This window comes from Tachyglossus aculeatus, chromosome 17 (assembly GCF_015852505.1).
Source record: "Tachyglossus aculeatus isolate mTacAcu1 chromosome 17, mTacAcu1.pri, whole genome shotgun sequence".
Lineage (NCBI taxonomy): Eukaryota > Metazoa > Chordata > Mammalia > Monotremata > Tachyglossidae > Tachyglossus > Tachyglossus aculeatus.
Window position 1 is genome coordinate 17,858,740 of NC_052082.1, and position 20,272 is coordinate 17,879,011.

The following is a 20,272-nucleotide window of genomic DNA, read 5'->3' on the forward strand; positions in this document are numbered from 1 at the left end:
GCAGTTGGAGATGTCTTAGAGAACCTCCCCTGTCTTAGTAAGATGGAAGATTGGATTATCCCTACTGGTTTGAGGAAGTCCACTATTTCTTGGATACATCCCAACCTGGGTTTCCAATTAAAGATGCCAAAGACTACATTTTGGGGTCCAATTTTAAGTAGTCTTACTCCAGGTAGAAAATAGGGGGCAATTCATACAATTGCATTTCACAGTATGTCATAGTAACTGAACTATTATTTGTTCTTTGTGTCAGGATTCTTGCTCCTCTTAGCATATCCACCCATGTCTGTCACCTTTAAGCTAGCCTTTTGTGAAATCCTCTAAATGACATTCAAGTGTAGATTTTTTCAGAATGTCTCACATTTGATAGTTTCATGCTTTTTATGCTGTACTATCAAGTTTTCTGTTAAGGTTCTTCCATTTCTGAAAAGGGAGGGTGGTTGGTTGCTAGGCGGCAGGAGTGGTACTGCTTTCCAAGCGGCTGACATGCAAGGGCTCAGGTTACCTAGCAACCGGCCCTTCAACAATGCCTTTTTTTCTTACTGTAGCTTTCCACAAATTTCTATCCCTTTTTACCTCAGTTTAAAATGAAGATATTTACCCCACAGATGTGCTCAGTATCTTCCTGATTGACTACAATGGTAAACCAAAATGATTTTTGTCCGTTTTCCTCCAGGGTAACAGATCTGTCTGTTACAGACTTTATTTTTCAACTGCAGTTGGGGTCATGCGCCCAAACAAATAATCCCAGAGCTACAGTCATGTGTATCTGCTAAACTGTAATTTCATGGCTGATCGACTTAATTATTCATGCATGCAGACACGTTAGAGCATTTCACAGGCAGATTCAGTGAACACTATAAATTCCAGATTCAGGGTGCACTGATGAAATAGTTCAATTTTGATTCATTGCATGGAATACATACGGAGGTTTTTTCTCATAAATGTAAGAAGAACCTACTCGGGAGAAGATGAAGAGTGTACGACAGTGTGAAGGGCAGTACTTTTGTTTTATGGCATTTGTTAAATATTTACTATGTGTATTAAGTGCTGGGGTAGATACAAGCTTATCTGGTTGAACACTGTCCATATTCTACTGGGGCTCACAGTCACAGTCACATTTAACGGATGAGGTAATTTGAGGCACAGAGAATTTAAGTGATTTAGGGAAGGTCACACAGGGCACAAGTGCTGGAGTATTTCTCTGCCAGAGACACTAATATCAACATTGGTAACTCCCAGGACCCCAGTGGTTCCATGTGAAGCAGAGAAGCAGTGTGGTTTACTGGAAAGAGCATGGGCTTTGGAGTCAGAGGTCATGGGTTCAAACCTCGGCTCCGCCAATTATCAAGTCACTTAACTTCTCTGTGCCTCAATTACTTCATCTGTAAAACAGGGAATAAGTCTGTGAGTCCCATGTGGGACAGGGACTGTGCATCCAACCTGATAAGCTTGTATCTATTGCTTAATACAGTGCCCGGTACATAGAAAGTGCTTAACAAATACCAATGAAAAGAAATAAGATTTAGCCAGTGCTTTATTTACACTGGCAAAGTACTGGGCTTAGAAAAATACCAGAACTCCTACTGAACAGGGAAACTGCTTGGTTTGGATTGCTTGAGCAGGGAGAGGAGTAGGGATATCTGAGAAGCAGAAGCTCCTCAATTCACGGTCCCACATAGAGAAGTGTCACAGTCCCACATCCCACATTAGAGAAGCAGCATGGCTCAGTGGAAAGAGCCTGGGCTTTGGAGTCAGAGGTCATAGGTTCAAACCTCGGCTCCGCCAATTGTCAGCTGTGTGACCTTGGGCAAGTCACTTCACTTCTCCATGCCTCATTTCCCTCATCTGTAAAATGGGGATTAAGAGTGTGAGCCCCCCATGGGACAACCTGATCACCTTGTAACCTCCCCAGCACTTAGAACAGTGCTTTGCACATAGTACAAGGTGATACAAGGTGATCAGGTTGTCCCACATGGGGCTCACAGTCTTAATCCCCATTTTACAGATGAGGGAACTGAGACTCAGAAGTTAAGTGACTTGTCCATGGTCACACAGCAGACATGTGGGGGAGCCGGGATTAGAACCCACGACCTCTAACTCCCAAGCCTGTGCTGTTTTCACTGAGCCATGCGGCTTCTCTATTACTATTACGAAATGTACATAGCATCTTGGTACATTACCTGTGTTGTAGCTGTTGAAGTAGTGCTGCTCCTGGATCCCCACATCTGTTGAAACTGCACTCTGATTTCAGCAAACGTTTCAATAATAACAGCAATGAATACATTCTAAAAGGAAAAAAAATATACACATAATCCAGTCTTAAAAAAGAGGAAAGACCAAAGAAAAGGCAGTAGAGCATCATTAGTATGCCTGACAGCTTTATCAGAACAGAACAAATTGTACAGTACCTTAACGAGCCAGGCAAGAAAGAAAATTAAGGTGATGAAATAGAAGTACGAACGCCATCGGGGAAAGCTGTCGATTGCTCTGTACATAAGGAACACCCAACCTTCTTGGGATGCAGCTTCATAAACGGTAAATATGCTTGTTCCTGTGGATAGAAATGAAAACACAGGTTTTTTGTTTTAAGGGAAAATATTCTCCTGCTTTCCTTTTGAAAATGAAAAAAAAGCCTTAAAGAGTATTATGTACTATGTTATCATGCTACTGCTTTTCATTACTTTTGTCTAGACCTTTTCTATTATTCATCATGTGCAATTTTAGAAATATTATTCATTCATTCAATCATATTTTTTTAATTTTTTTAATGGCATTTATTAAGCACTTACTACATGCAAAGCACTGTTCTAAGCACTGGGGAAGTTACAAGGTGATCAGGTTGTCCCACGTGGGGCTCACAATCTTAATCCCCATTTTACAGATGAGGTAACCGAGGCACAGAGAAGTTAAGTGACTTGCCCAAAGTCACACAGCTGGCAAGTGGTGGAGCCGGGATTTGAATCCATGACCTCTGACTCCAAAGCCCGGGCTCTTTCCACTGAGCCACGCTGTTTCCCATTTATTGAGTGCTTACAGTGTGCGGAGCACTGTACTAAGTGCTTGGGAAGTACATGACTACTTATTCAAATGGTCTAGGCTTTTAAGCAGGGGATAACTAATAGGTCTGTAGATATATGAACAGTCAAATGAGGTTAAGCTCGTAATAAAGTGTTACCAAATTCAGATTCCCTGGTGACCTACCTGCATGTGCTCTAATGTTGCCCAGAAGAAAGGAAATCATTTTGAAAACTGAATTTTCACTTGACCTTTCCTTCCAAGAGGAAGTTGATGCCCTTTGTGCATTCAAAAATCAAAGCCATTAGACAGATTATTGGTTTTCCCTGTCTTTCCTGCTTCAGGGGCTGCTTTCTAAGTGAATTATCAGGGAACTGACTTGAAGCTGCTCTCTGCAAATGGCCCTTCAGAGTAAGGTTTCCTGCATCATGCCAACATAATAGACTGGCAACCTGCAGAGACAAGGTTTAGGCAACAGAGTAGCTTTCCAGGAAAGAATGGGCATTCGCAGACGTTTCCCAGGGTAACATTAGATTTGGCAGGAGACTACTTGTCAAATGAAAGTTAATTTGACCATTAGGATTCAGGGAATATTGGGAAGGAGCAGCACAGGCTAGAAATAAGTGGAATCAGATTGGAAGAAGGGTAGGATAGGCAATACTTCTAGAAGATAATTTTTTTAAAAAAGAAAAGCAATGAAAGACTAAAGGGAAAAGTTATGGAAGACAAATCCCAAGGCAAAAACTGTGTTGCCAAACAAGATCATTTGTTGCGGCTCAGAGAGATACCTTAAATGGTTTGCTTAAGAATCGAAAGTGGACACATATTCCCTTTTATTTATTTCTGAAAATTATATGTTTATTCCTTGTGGACAGGGAACATGTCTACTAACTCTGTTGTATTCTACTCGCTAAGGTGCTTAATACAGTGCGCTGCATACAGTAAGCATTCAATGAACACAAAATGATTGATTGGTTGATTACATTAATTAAATCCAATGAATCTGAATTTCTTAAGACTCTTCTGGTTGAGAAACAACACATCAAAAATCTTTATGGGAAAACCTCTGTAAGAACAAATAAATATGGATATATGTAATGTTAAACATGAATATATTTCTATATAACATTCACATTCTGATACCCGATATCTTTTTTATGATATCTGTTAAGCACTTACTACACGCCAGGCACTGTACTGTACGCTGAGACAGATACAACCAAATCAGGTTGGATGCAGTCCCTGTCCAAGTCTTAATCCCCATTTTACAGATGAGGAAACTGAGGTACAGAGGAATGACCTGAAACATGTCTATGTATTCTAGAAGTTTTCCTATACATAGTAATAACTGTTCAGATCAGCTACCTGAAAAATCTTCACAATGAAAAAGGAAGTAGAGCATTGGCTTATATCTGGTTATTAGATTAATATATAGGGAAAACAGCTAATTCAGGCCTCAAAATGACATTTTTTATGGCGATCTGAACCAAATTAACTTAAATATTGTTATGTCTACAGTTCATCCTATGCTGAATAGGCAGTCATAAAACTCTACAAAGCATTTGAACTGAAAGCTTTAAAGGAAGAACGCCATTTGCCAAGATTGGTATTTAAAAGCTGTTAATAACAGAACTTGCAATTAATTACCAGAAGTGAATAAAGGAAGAAACATAAATGGTGTCATAAAAAGTAGATACAAAGATTCTGTAAACTATCTGCCCCCTTTAGATAACACAGTAGAATTATGGTCATATTACTACAGAAAATATCACTCTGACAACTTGTACAGTTATCTTTTAGTTCCAGTTTAATAAAGCAATAGTTAAGGATTTGAATTATTCTATTGAACTTCACCCTACAAAGTAGTGAGGTCTTTACAACTGGTACATTTGGTCATGGAATGAATGGCTAAATATCTCAGTGAACCATCAGAAGGTAAGTGCAGTAAAGAAAATGCCAACTGCATCTTTACTAGGAAAATAATTCTCAATAGATCCCTCTAGATGAAAACAATAGATGTTTTAAATTTTGTAATTTATAAGTAGTGTAAAACAATTGGATAAACTAATTAGAAGCTATTCGGGAATAGCTATTCTTTGGAATAAGCAATACAAAACTGATCGCAATCTACTTTATTCTTTGGAAACAAAGTCAGGAAATAGGATTTTTTTAGTATTTATGAAATGTACTCTTATACTTGTGCCTCCTGTGCTAAATTTCAAACAAAAGGAACTATTTTACAGATAATACACTGCCACAACCTTTACTACCCAGAAGGCATCCTTGGATTCTCTGCAGTAAAATGTAAAATTGAGAAAGCTAAGAGGACTTAAACTGATATACGTATAAATACAGACCCAAAGGCACCAAACAACTCTTTCAAAATGCTGAGAGTGGTAAAATGAAAGGATTGCCTCTATTTTTATATACTTTCAGTTTTCCTTATCAGATGAGCAGCGGAAAGTTTTGGATGTTCCAGTACTAGATTTAAGGCTGCCAGGACATATGGAAACTTGCAACTATAATATTTGCTGATAAACAGGTTAAAAAGTGGGGATACTGGCTCAATCAATGGTATTTATTGAGCACTTAGTGCGTGCAGAGCACTTTTCTAAGCATGGAAACCAGAGATGGCCAGAAAAATGAGCTCTGATTGAGCTGTTGTACTGCTCCATTCACACTGGTGCTCCTCCCCATCGTAAACTTCCAGGTTATCTTCTTGGAATAATAATAATAATGATAATAATGATGACATTTATTAAGCGCTTACTATGTGGAAAGCACTGTTCTAAGCACTAGAGTGGTTACAAGGTGATCAGGTTGTCCCATGGGGGGCTCACAGTCTTCATCTCCATTTTCCAGATGAGGTAACTGAGGCCCAGAGAAGTTAAGTGACTTGCCTAAAGTCACACAGCTGACAATTGGTGGTCAGGATTTGAACCCATGACCTCTGACTCCAAAGCCCGGGCTCTTTCCACTGAGCCACACTGCTTCTCTAATACAGGGAATGAAGGAGGGAGGAGAGGGAGAAAGTTGCTGCACAAGGTTACTAGAAGATCAAGAGAAGCAGTGTGGCTTAGTGGAAAACAGCCTGGGTTTGGGAGTCAGAGGTCGTGGGTTCTAATCCCGGCTCCACCGCTTGTCAGCTGTGTGACTTTGGGCAAGTCACTTCACTTCTCTGTGCCTCAGTTCCCTCAGATGTAAAATGAGGATGACGACTGTGAGCCCTACAGGGGACAACTTGATTACCTTGTATCCACCCCAGCGCTTACAGCAGTGCTCGGCACTTAGTGAGCACTCAACAGAAACAAAAATTATTATCATTATTATTATTATCAAAGAGTTTCCTGGGGTTTTTCTGCATCCCCCTTCTAGACTGTGAGCCCGCTGTTAGGTAGGGACCGCCTCTATATGTTGCCAACTTGCACTTCCCAAGCGCTTAGTACACTGCTCTGCACACAGTAAGCGCTTAATAAATACGACTGAATGAATGAATGAGATAAGAAGCAGTGCTGCCTAGTGGATAGAGCATGGCCCTGGGAGTCAGAAGGCCCTGGATTCTAATCCTGGTTCTTCTATTTGTTTGCTATGTGACCCTGAGCAAGTCACTTAACTTCTCTGTGCCTCAATTACTTCATCTGTAAAACAGGGAATAAGTCTGTGAGTCCCATGAGGGACAGGGACTGTGCGTCCAACCTGATAAGCTTGTACCTATCGGCTTAATACAGTGCCTGGTACATAGAAAGTGCTTAACAAATACCAATAAAAAGAAATAAGATTTATCCAGTGCTTTATTTGCACTGGGCAAAGTACTGGGCATAGAAAAATACCAGAACTCCTACTGAACAGGGAAACTGCTTGGTTTGGATTGCTTGAGCAGGGAGAGGGGTAGGGATATCTGAAAAGCAGAAGCTCCTCAATTCATAGTCCCACATAGAGAAGTGTCACCGTCCCACATCCCACATTAGAGAAGCAGTGTGGCTCAGTGGAAAGAGCATGGGCTTTGGATTCAGAGGTCATGGGTTCAAATCCCGGCTTCACCAATTGTCAGCTGTGTGACTTCGGGCAAGTCACTTAACTTATTCGTGCCTCAGTTCCCTCATCAGTAAAATGGGGATTAAGACTGGGAACCCCACGTGGGACAAGCTGATCACCTTGTATCTCCCCCAGCACTTAGAACAGTGCTTTGCACATAGTAAGCGCTTAACAAATACCATCATTATTATTATTATATTGCTCCAACAGCCCAGACCCGGGTCAGACATTATCTTGGAATAGAATTGATGAGGGTAGGCAGGGAGAGCTATTACCTTTATTTTGTTACAAAAATAAGGCTTTCTTTCAGAAATCCGATCATTCAGAACTACATAAAAGTAACTCCCTCTTGATTCTCTCTGCAGAGAGGTCCCAGGACCATTTTATGGAGGTAATGTGCCTTTATGTAGTACGATCTTGTTATCTGGAGAATCTTCTTAAGGATTGACAGCCATGAGGATGGTGTTGTGGGCTGCCTTAATGTTTTCCACATTTACAAGTCCTTTTGAGCATCGCTTTTCACCGTACTAACAAAGCGGGGGTGGAATGAAGCACGCAGGGTGTTCCTAAACACCTGGTACACAGCAAGAGCTCTGTACAAAATGGGAGCCGGGTTACTCTGTACACAGCAGACAACCAATATACTTCCTTTTAAACAAGATATATAGCTGCCTCACTTTAGAAAATGACAGTGTAGATGGTGAGATTCTGAGTATGGTTGAAAACGCCAGTGCACGACTGACACTGATGCATGTATAAATAGAGAAGCAGCATGGCTCAGTGGAAACAGCATGGGCTTTGGAGGCAGAGGTCATGGGTTCAAATCCCGCTCCACCAATTGTCAGCTGTGTGACTTTAGGCAAGTCATTTAACTTCTCTGGGCCTCAGTTACCTCATCTGTAAAATGGGGATTAAGACTGTGAGCCCCCCATGGGACAACCTGATCCCCTTGTAACCGCCCCAGCGCTTAGAACAGTGCTTTGCACATAGTAAGCACTTAATAAATGTCATCATTATTTTTACTATTATTTTCCTTACCACACTAAGGGTAAAGCTCAGAAGTGGGCCTACATCTTAATGTGCCCATCTTCATGAAGGTTTTGCAAAAGCAAGTCGTGCAATCACTGCTCATCAGGCTGAACAACCTGCTGCCATGGTAACACAAAAATCAATTTTTTAAGTCTTTGCTTGAGACTGTGCTTCCTTATGTAATTACTCATTTATTCTACCTTCCTGTTTGCTTGTTTCAAGCCCATCCTGCTGCCATCTACCCACTTCCCATGTCCCAACCAGGGGAACTGTTTGACTGGAAGCCTTGCTTCACGGTCCGTGAGCTAACTGCGTTCCAAGATTAAGTTCTTGGCTATTTTTTCCAGCCATTTGATGTTGACCATGGCAGCCAAAAGGCTAAGTTTCAACTCGTAATCAACACCACTATTTCCATCGCCCAAATAAGAGAAAGATGATCCCATAAATGTTATACTATTGTGCATCAGCGAATGATGCACAGCCCTTTAGGAACTGAGTTCTGGACTCTGCACTGGGAGCCTAAATGTCAGATAAAAGAAACGTTCCTTCTGCCTAAACTGTGAGCCCCATGTGGGATAGGGACTGTGTCCAACTTGATTAACTTTTATCTACCCCAGCGCTTAGAAAAGTGCTCGACGCACGGTGAGTGTGTAAGAAATATCATAATTAATTACATGATTCACCTAAAGACAATGTAACAGATCAATATCACAGCTATAGCAAATAAGAGAAACTGCAAATCAGATAGAATAAAGATCCGCTTCATTCCATAAACACAATTAAAATAAAATTCTTCTGTGTTGACTATGCTACTAAGGTTATCAATTAAAATAATTTTTACTTTGGGCAATATTTATGAATGGTCCAAGTAAGGGGTTTGAAAGAGTACAGTGCTCTATTTGCAAATACTTTTGTTCTCAAATGAGGTTCTTAGTTTTTCAAGTTTGGATGAATTCTCAGCAGGAAATTAGGAAAAATGACACCCTAGGAGTTTGTAGATTGACAGTTCCTTTTCGAGCTACCAGATCTGCGAGACAGAAGCCAACTAAATGAAGTGAAAAGGGTATCATTAAGCCAGGATGACTTTACGGAGAGTAAATTCCTCAGACTTAACATTGTCAAGGTGTCTTACTGAAAGTGATTATACCTGTCCCCAAGTGTATTAAGGCTCAGTTTGGGCACTGCTCGCAGAGACAGGGAGTGGATGAAGCAGACAGGGTGGTATTCCCTCCACTTGCTTTCAACTAGGATTTATTGGGGGGATACATATATGGAGAAGTTGAGGGGAGAGGAAAAAGCCACATAAGGGGCCCCAGCCCGCTCTTGCCCATCCCACTGGAGATCACTCTTCAGCTACCATTCCTCTCACAGAGCTCCTCCGACGGATGAGAGCAAACACCATTCCTCGCATGGAGACCCCACCCTGCTCTTTTCAGGATGGCAGTATTTTGTGGACACCCTGAAACCTACTGAAAGTTTGAGAACCCAAGGTCTGAAGTCATGATGTTAGTAGCTATTAGGACTTTGGACTCTAATATCCCTGTCTCGGCAAGGAGATCTCAACTTCTGTCGTGTTACTTCTTGCCTCTGTCTATTCATGTTGTTTTCTGTTTTGGTTTTTTGGGTTTTTTTTTTCAAATTTTGTCTTAAAGGCATAGAGAAATGGAGTGTAGCTGTGGGCAGGGGGAGGAGGCCTCTGACAAATCAATCAACGTATTTATTGCGCACTTATTATTTGCAGATTCACTACACTAAGCAGTTGCTGGCACTGAGCAGTCCTATGAAAGAAATCCCACTCTACACCCCCCATCCCTTATGCATACATCTTTAAACTCTGTTGCTTCCCCCATTTGATTTCATTCATTTATTCAATTATATTTATTGAGCGCTTACTGTGTGCAGAGCACTGTACTAAGCGCTTGGGAAGTACAAATCAGCAACATATAGAGATGGTCCCTAGCCAACAACGGGTTCACGGTCTAGAAGGGGGAGACAGACAACAAAACAAAACAAGTAGACAGGTGTCAATGCCATCAGAATAAATAGAACTATAGGTATATACACATCATTAATAAAAGAGTAATAAATATGTACAAGTAGAGTAATAAATATGTACAAATATATACAAGTGCTGTGGGGAGGGGGAAGGGGGTAGGGCAGAGGGAGGGAGGGGAGATGGGGAGGGGAGGAAATGGGGGGGCTTAGTCTGGGAAGGCCTCCTGGAGGAGGTGAGCTCTCAGTAGGGCTTTGAAGGGAGGAAGAGAGCTAGCTTGGCGGATGTGTGGAGGGAGGGCATTATGGGCCAGGGGGAGGACATGGGCCAGGGGTTGATGGCGGGACGGGTGAGAACGAGGTACAGTGAGGAAGTTAGCGGCAGAGGAGTGAAGGGTGCAGGCTGGGCTGTAGGAGAGAAGGGAGGTGAGGTAGGAGGGGGCGAGGTGACAGACAGCCTTGAAGCCCAGAGTGAGGAGTTTTTGCTTGATTCGAAGGTTGACAGGCAACTACTGGAGATTTTTCAGGAGGGGAGTGACATGCCCAGAACGTTTCTGTAGAGAGATAATCTGGACAGCGGAGTGAAGTCACACTGAAGCGGGAAGAGACAGGAGGATGGGAAATCAGAGAGGAGGCTGATGCAGTAAACCAGTCGGGATAGGATGAGAGATTGAACCAACATGGTAGCACTGGATGGAGAGGAAAGGGCGGATCTTGGCGATGTTGTGGTTTTTCATTGCTTTTCTCCCCCATTTCTTGAAGGCCAAGATTGTGTCTACTAACTCCATTGTACACTCCCAAGTACTTACTTCAGTGCACTGCACAAAAGGTTCACTAAATACTACTGATTGATTTACTGAGTGTCAATAGTTCAAAGAGAGAGAGAGAGAATGGATATGTGTGTGTATGTATCCATTTCCTCATCTGCAAAGGAAAGGGATTTAAAGACCTGAGCACTAACCTGGCTTCACCATTAACTTTATGAGAGAGAGAGAATGGATGTGTGTGTGTATGTATCCATTTCCTCATCTGCAAAGGAAAGGGATTTAAAGACCTGAGCGCTAACCTGGCTTCACCATTAACTTTATCCTGAGACACCCAGCAAATCAATGGCAAGGCCTCAGAAAAAAACCTAGAAATCCCGACAGCCACCTCCAAGTGGAAGATGCTCAACTATCTTTCCAGCCCTGCTAGAGGGAAACTAAGAAATCAGTCTAGGAATGAGAAACAGTATGTCCTATAGTGGAAAGGTCCTGGGAGTTAGAGAATCTGCAATCTAATCCCAAGTCTAACATTGTCTTCTGTGTGACTTTTAGTGAGTCATTTAACTTCTTTTTGCCTCAGCTTTCTCATCTGTATTAAATGCTACTCCCTCTTAGTTAGACTGTGGACCCCATTTATCTGTGTGTGCCCCGATAACCTTATATCTAGTACGGTACTTGACACAGAGTAAGTGCACAGTAAATACCAGAAAAAAACGTTGGGAGGAGGAGTGCGATCAGAAAGGGAGCAAGCCGTACCTGTATGAGGAAAAAAACCCTAAATGGAGCAAACAGAGTTCCTGCTCCAAGGAACCAACCACAGGAAGAGGTCGGATTGTAATGCCAAATTTTAACTGGTAGCAGGAGAACAATGAATCTTTCCCTGAAGCCTTTTCAAATATAAACAGTTTTAGATTACCCAGATACACCTCATTTGTGTACCTTGAAAAGCACTTCATTAAAGTGAGCCAAAGGTGGCAGGTTAGCTAGGAACAATGTTTGGCTTTGTCAAAAGCAATGGATGTTCAAATAATTTATCTTATTATGGACTTCCTTGTTATCGTAAACAATCTTTGCCCATTTGTTAAACTATTTAAAGAAAGGCTACAATTTTCCCACTTTTTTCACTTCATTCTATTTTAGAAACTCCTCTTTTTCTTTGCCTCCTTTCTCCTTTCTTTCTGTCTTGGTCTTTGCTGTCTTTCTGACCCTTTTTCTATTTTTCATCACCCTTTGGGTAGAGTATGCTACTGATGGTGAGATTTTCTTCCTGTATTCAGATCAGATAGATTGAAATGTAATGACAATTCTTTCACATTGCGCCCATTAAAGGCTATCCCTGGAGCTGTGTGGCTTAGTGGATAGAGCACAGGCCTGGGAGTTAGGAAGACCTGGATTCTAATTCCGACTCTGTCACATGTCTGTTGTGTGACCTTGGACAAGTCACTTCACTTCTCTGGGCCTCGATTACCTCAGCTAAGAGTGTGACACTCGTGAAGGATAGGGACCGTGTCCAACCTGAATGACTTGTATCTACCCCAGTACTTTGAACATAGTTAGTGCTGAACAAGTACCATAATTGTTATTATTACCATCCTTTGTCTGCTGATGCACTTATTAAAAGCAATTCTCAATATTGTTCTCAATAGCTTCTTTTGCTATCACAAATTAGAAGCATTTTCTAGAACTCCACTGTGAGGATTAAGATGAATGATGAGATTTAAAGAAAGGTTAACTACAACCAGATTGGGTTTATATCAATGTGGTTGGGAAAAGAGTTAATATTACCAGGAAAGGTTTAAGCAATCTGTTACCAGGCAAATTAGCAGTATTTACAACACCTGTGACAGCAATTGTCAGGGGTGGTAGTGGTGGGCAGATGGAATAACAAAAAGACATGAAAGACACTGATTGGACAGAAATCCAAAGTACCTTGAAAAAATAATTTGCAGGACAAACATAACTGGCTGCTTAAAGGACTGCCAAGGAGAAAGTATAAAAAAAGAATCCATCTTACGTTCTTAGCAGATGATGATTATATAGAGGTGTAGTTAGCACGCTTTTTTTTTTACACATCAATCAATCATTTTTATTAAGCATTTACTATGTGCAGAGCTGTACTAAGCACTGGGGAGAGTACAATAAGACACGCTCCCTGCCCATAATGAGCTTACAGTCTAGAGAGGGAGACAGGCATTAATATGAATGAATAAGAAATTTATAATATGTAATTTAAAGATAAGTACATATTTACAGTGTGCAGATCATTGATCTAAGTGCATGGGAGTGGGCGGAATTAGCCCAGTACTTAAACAACAGTTTCAGAGTGGTGCTTCTTGGGAATCCTGGGAAAACCTAAAAAAATGATCCCTGAAATTGGAAATATTTCAGAAGCATACAGTCCATGAAGGTTATTCGGTTCCCTGAAAGCAACTCATCATGTTCCCAACTGGAGGTTTATTATCTTAAGCCTCTACTAATGGAACTCACTAATAAAACATGAGGATACTCTCTCTGTCTCTCTGCCTCTCTCTTTCTGCCTTTGTTCTTGGAGTTCTGTAGTTTAAATAATGGAAAGAACTTGTACTTCCCAAGCACTTAGTACAGTGCTCTGCACACAGTAAGGGCTCAATAAATACAATTGAATGAATGAATGAAAGTGCTATGGGCTTTGGGATGGGGAGAATGTCAAGTGTCTGAAGGTCACAGACTGAAGTGCATAGACAACGCAGAAGGGAGAGTAAGCCAGTGAAAAGAGTTTAATTGGGGAATGCCTCTAGGTGTAGAGGTGACCCTAGTAATGTTTAGAAGATACGTCTTTATTCAAACAATGCTACATCTGTTTCAGGATTATTCATGCAGAAAACAGCCTTTCTAACAAATTAACAGTGCATAAATATATTACCTTGAAAAATTAAATATTCAGGTCACAATGCCTACATTTTTAGTACTACTGGGTGTATGGGTAATTTGTGGAAATTATATACCTACAACCAATTTGATTACTCAGGGCAAAGTTTGACAGGGATAATTTGGATAAAAAATGTTTCATTTCTTTCCCAACAACTACAGTATTTTTCCCTTTCCCTGACCATCTTTTCACATAGTGGCTAATAAGCAGTGAAATGGCAGAGAAGCGAGTCACATGAGGGAGAAGGAAGAGAAGTGAAGGGTAGTAAAAGTACACAATAGGATCATTATAAATCAGATGATCAAAGTGACTATGATGAGTCTATCTTATGTGGCATAGGTACATCCTGCTTCTCTATCATTTTCGGCAGTGAGCCACACATCCGATGGAAACGCTGGTTCACCAACAATGAGCTCCTAAAACACAATCAACTCTCTAGAGTTTTGCCTATTTTGCTAGAGTTTATGCTTATCTATAAGAGGCATTGTATTTACTGAGTTCCCCAAACCCTTTACCTAAAAGTCCATTCTATAAGGACCATGGAGTATCTATATGAATTAGAAGTTTGGTAATTATTTAACAATTGTAATTTCCCCAAAGCACCCACTAAGAGTTTACAATTATTCTTAATTATGTCATACATCCCCTTCTAGAATGTAGACTCATTGTGGGAAGGGAATGTGTCTACCGACTGTCATAATGTACTTTTCCAAGAGCTTAGTACAGTGCTCTACATGCAGTAAGTGCTCAATAAATACGAGTGCTTGATTGATACACCCTGTTTCCCTATTGTCTTTCTGGGGCCTTCCTTTCCATTTCCTAGTTTCTGTCCCACTCTCCCTGCTGCTTTAGGATTAGGGTTAATGCATTAATGCTTATTTCAGGGATATGAGTTTACAGGAAAAACACTCATACTCGGTGTATAATTTCGGTTCGACAGTTGTGACTGTTATATCACTTTCTAAAAAAAATCCTCATAAATTTCTAATTTAGAAGTTGTTTGTGGAACCTTCCAGCAGGAGGAATGTGTGATTGTATTGTCATCACATCCCACTTAGACAGTTAACCAGCAGTTTAACTGGATTGCTGGATACCAATCCCCAGCCCGCCAACATTTCTGAGCTGCTGGAGAAGTTTGGTCTTCTCTAGGATAGTCTGAGGAATCCATTCCTGGATCCAGGAACCTGGGAGAGACAGCTCCACTCCTAACTAGGGAATTCTGGCTGCTGTGGCAGTTCCAAGAATCCTCAGGGTGCAACGGACGCTGATAAATTCTGGGAGAGTACAGGATGAAGAGGGGATAACAATGAGAATCCTGATTAAATACAATTTTCTGATAATGTTTCATCCTTATTGCAAAAATATTAAGATTTCAAATACGGATGAAGGTAAGAAGAATAATCCACACAGAAGGCTGAATGTCCAAGAACCAAAACTCACCCACATTAATTCGCATACTTGAAATGTCTACGAAAGCCTCCACCTTGCTTTTCTAGGCCAGAAAAAACAAGAAAATGTTTGGTGCCAGAGAAAGATGTATTTTGGTTCTTTGTCCGCAAAGCGTTAAGATATTTGAAGCATTTTAAACTTAAAATCTGTGGTAAGAGTGATGGATGTCAATGCCAGAAAGAAAGGTGAACCCCAGAAATTCCGTGGAAAAATAAATGAGAACATTGCTGCATTTCATTACCTGTCAATCAACAGTATTTTCTTTTTCCATCAAATTCTTTTACAGGTCCATCACCCATATAATTTTATTCAACACCAAAAGTTATGCGATAACAAATGCTTCATGAATTTTTCTTGTTACCTACATCCATAATTTCACCACACCACTAAAAACAACAGCTTTGTTAACTTTTTGATGGTATTTGTTAAGTGCTTACTATGCTATGTACCAGGCACTGAATTAAGTGCTGGGATAGATGCAGGATAATGAGATTGGACACAGTCCATGTCCCACATAGGGCTCATAGTCTTAATCCCCATTTTACAGATTAGGTCACTGAGGCACAGAGAAGTGCCTTGCCCAAGGTCACACAGCTGACCAGAGACTCCAGGTCCTCTGACTCTCAGGCTCTTTCCACTAGGCCACACAACTTGCCTGTTTTTTCCAAGTAACTCCTAGTAGTTCAAACAAATTTATCTCATTCAACCTGATTAACACTAGAAATTGTTTCACCCAAAGGAATGCTTATTCTAAGCAGTTCTCACAGTTTTTCTTCAAGGAAAAAGTATCGGCTTCCTTTATACTCAAGGCTGATAGTCACCTTTTCAAAAGTGATGAAATCGGGATGGGTCTCTCTCTCCCTCTCTTTCACCCACTCTTCCCCACCCTTCTCTTCCTCCAGTTGTTGGATGGAAGAAATGAAACAATCTGAATTTATCACACCATCTGATTTCATCATTTCAACTGGGCTCTCAACCCTGAAACTGCATTTTAAGACTAAGTGAAAAAATCCATGTGAATCAACCTTACACATAACGGCCAATTGAAATTCTCTGGCTGAAACCCTGTTTTACTGAGTATATTGACTAGCCGGAGAGAAATAGAACAGGAAAATGTAAAGGGCCACAATAGAGAAAACATTCAATTCAATCGTATTTACTGAGTGCTTACTGTGTGCAGAGCACTCTACTAAGCGCTTGGGAAGTACAAGTCGGCAACATAATATGAATTCACTCAGTAAATGTGCCTATCATGAATAATCATTAGCAGCCTAAATCCTATTTTTATGAGTCAGGGAATTTTGATGTATCTTTACCAATTGTACTCCCCAAGCAGGAACAGAATAGCAGAGGTGAGAGTGCAATTACTCTAGAAAGAGAGTGCAGTACACTTAATGGTTTTCCCTCTTTTGAGGGTGTTTTCTAGAGAGTCTAATTATACTGGTGGGAAAATGAGGAAGAAAGGCAGATACAAGGAGGTGCACACTGGCTAGAATTCTGCAGGGGTGTTTTCTAATCTTTTCCTCTTGGCCTCAAACAACCACTCACATTCATTCATTCATTCATTCATTCATTCAATCATATTTACTGAGAGCTTACTGTGTGTAGAGCACTGTACTAAGCGCTTGGGAGAGTGCACTATAACAATAAACACATTCCCTGCCCACAATGAGCTTACAGTCTAGAGCATATGGTACTTTCATTCAATCGCATTTATTAAGCGCTTACTGTGTGCAGGGCACTGTACTAAGCGCTTGGTACTTAGCAATCACCACCACCAACTGGGTGTAAAAGGAAATTACACATAGTCTCACGTTTCTGTTTAGGCAGGGTAAAAAGCAAAACTTTAGCAGCAAATACAAGATAGCAAACATCATCAGTTTGTTGATGTTTCCAGTTATATGTCATATCAGTTATATGTTGCCAACTTGTACTTCCCAAGCGCTTAGTACAGTGCTCTGCACACAGTAAGCTCTCAATAAATATGATTGATGATGATGATGATGATCAGTGAGTAACATCACTCATCATTGGTATTGATTGAGTGCTTACTATGTGCAGAGCACTGTACTACGGCCTTGGAAGAGTTCAATACAACAGAGTTGGTAGACACATTCCCTGCCCACAACAAGCTTACAGTTTGGAGGGGGAGCCAGACATTACTATCAATAAATACTTTGTAATACATAATTTATCGATACCCTTTTCATTTATCTGTTAACCCCCCCCCATTCATCAAGCATAGCATACTGAGTAGTCTCCTTGAAGTAGAGCTGTATCTTTTAGATCTTTCAATATTTAAGTATTCAGATAAGCGACAGTGACATAATTATGATGATAATAATAGCAATGATGACATTTATTAGAAAATAATGTGCCAAACATTGTGTTAGGGTAACAATAGTGAAAATGATCATAGCAGTATTTGTTTCTGTATCAACTTCTGCACTAAGCACTGGAGTTGATATAAGTTAATCAGATCCCACATGGCACTCACAGCCTTAATCCCCATATTGTAAAGATGAGGTAACTAAGGCACAGAGAAGTGAAGTGATTTGGCCAAGATCACACAGCAGACAAGTGGCAGAGCTGGAATCGGAACCCAAGACCTTCTGATTTCCAGGCCTGTGCTCTAATAATAAATGCTCTTATTATTATTATTATTATCCACTAGACCAGGCTGCTCCTCGCAAGATAAGCAAACGGGATTATTCTTGCCCCACTTGGGGTTCACAGTCTAAGAACGCAGGAGACAAACTATTTTCATCCCCATTTTAAAGATGAAGGAACAGAGAAGTTAAGAGGAAAGAGCTGGGATGAATAAGTACTACATTTTGATCTTTCAACAATTTCAGAATGGATAAAACCCGACAGTGAAATCCCCTCCCTATCCTACCCATTTTCTAATTCCTGTAGCTTTCCAGTCTCCTTAGTTCAAATGGACCAGACAAGCTCACGGCTCCCCAATTAGTACAATTTTCCCTTCCCTTCTATCACTGACCAGAGAGGAGGCATGGCCAATTAACCCCTGTGAAGGCCTAAACTCTAGGAGAATCAAGCACATTAAAAAAGCAAAGAGAGACTTGTTTGTACATGTGGCAACTTGTCAGCTACAAAAGACTTTTTAACAGATAGAGCCTTCTTAGCTTGTTGTTCTTGACCCTTCTCAACTATTTAAATTGCATAAAAAAGAAAAGAAAATATTAAGTGCTCTCCATATTCCCAAATCAAGTAACATCAAGTAAATGCAGGTTCTTTTTCAGATTTGATTTTGATGTTTTTCTGTCACTATTCTGCAAATGAAATTGAGAGTTTAAAACTCTGAAATGATAGGTATTTGGGTAAATTGACTTTGTGCCCTTCTTGAGGCATCTGAGATAATCTTAAATGGCACACAAACTACAATTTTTGCTGGGGTCTATTCCATTCCAACATCAATGCAATGGGGTAAAAAAAGAACTGATTTTATATTCTGTCCTCCCTTAGACATATTCCTCACTGTCAGAACAAGAATACAGGAAAGGGAGAATGGCAGGAGAATGGCAAGACTGGTCAGATTAATGGTCAATCCAATTTTGTATTCCTTTAGCATACCGGATACAGGATGCTCGGGGGAAATACAGTGATGGCTTACTCTCCTTCCACTCCTGTTCAAATTGCTTGACTCGGTTGTACACATCTGCTGCCCCCACATCTCATCCAACTTCATCTTTGACCCTCTTGCAATCATTTATTCATTCAATCATATTTATTGAGCGCTTATTGGGTACAAAGCACTTTACAACATTCTCTGCCCACAACAAGCTCACCTCTTAACTCCATTGAGACTGCTCACTTTAAGGCCATCAATGACTTATTTCCTGACAAGTCAACAAAACGTAGTCCATGCTAATCTCGCTCGATCTCTTGGCTGTCTTGGATACCGAAGTCCAGGCTTTGCACCTAAACACTACAAATAAGTAGCACTTTCCTCGAGCCTCATCTATTTTTTTAATGGAATTTATTAAGCGCTTACTATGTGCAAAGCACTGTTCTAAGTGCTGGGGAGGTTACAAGGTGATCAGGTTGTCCCACGGGGGGCTCACAGTCTTCATCCCCATTTTACAGATGAGGGAAGTGAAGTGACTTGCCCAAAGTCACACAGCTGACAATTGGTGCAGCCGGGATTTGAACCCATGAACTCTGACTCCAAAGCCCGAGCTCTATCCACTGAGCCACGCTGCTTCTCCAAAAATAATAACAGCATTTGTTAAGCGCTTACTATGTGCAGAGCACTGTTCTAAACGCTGGGGGGGGGGTTTACAAGGTGATCAAGTTGCCCACGTGGGGCTCACAGTCTTAATCCCCATTGTACAGATGAGGTAACTGGGGCTCAGAGAAGTTAAGTGACTTGCCCAAGGTCACACAGCCGACATATGGTGGAGTCAGGATTCAAACCCATGACCTCTGACTCCAAAACCCGTGTTCTTTACACTGAGCCACGCTGATCCTCCTATTTTGCCACTGTCTCTATTCCCATATCCTCCCCCAAACCTGGAACTCACTACAGTTACACTAGACCACCCCCTCTCCGCACCTTGAAAGCATTTTTAAAGTCACATCCCCTCCAAGAGAACCTCCCTGATTAATCCCATTTTTCCCCACCTCTGTCTCCCTTCTGTGCCTCAGTTCCTTCATCTGTAAAATGGGGATTAAGACAGTGAGCCCCCTGTGGGATAACCTGATCACCTTGTAACCTCCCCAGTCCTTAGAACAGTGCTTTGCACATAGTAAGCGCTTAATAAATGCCATTATTATTATTATTTTTCACTTAAGGGAGCTGCCTTTGGTGGACATTGACTAAGTCCCAAGGAAACAGGGGTTTCTGATGAAGATAGTAAATTACCAGTTTATATTTTGACCAGCTAAAATACCCAGAGCAACACTGTGAAATTTGAGCCTGATTATCCTTGAGTGTGATGAAACACTTAATATATTATACATCAAAGCAATTAAAGAATAACTCACAGTTAACTACAGTTTTTGGAGATTCATTTCATCATCATCATCAATCGTACTTATTGAGCGCTTAGTATGT

At 40.9% G+C, this 20,272-nt stretch overlaps 1 protein-coding gene across 1 annotated transcript in view; it reads right to left on the reverse strand.

Annotated features, from left to right (window-relative positions):
* The window catches only part of NALCN (sodium leak channel, non-selective), a 222,614-nt gene that overhangs the window by 146,972 nt on the left and 55,370 nt on the right, over positions 1-20,272 (reverse strand). The window contains exons 8-9 of the mRNA XM_038759721.1: positions 2,412-2,554; positions 2,184-2,288 (exon numbers count right to left, since the gene is read on the reverse strand). Of these exons, the coding sequence (XP_038615649.1) occupies positions 2,184-2,288; positions 2,412-2,554 (248 nt within the window). The remainder of the gene's footprint in view (positions 1-2,183; positions 2,289-2,411; positions 2,555-20,272) is intronic.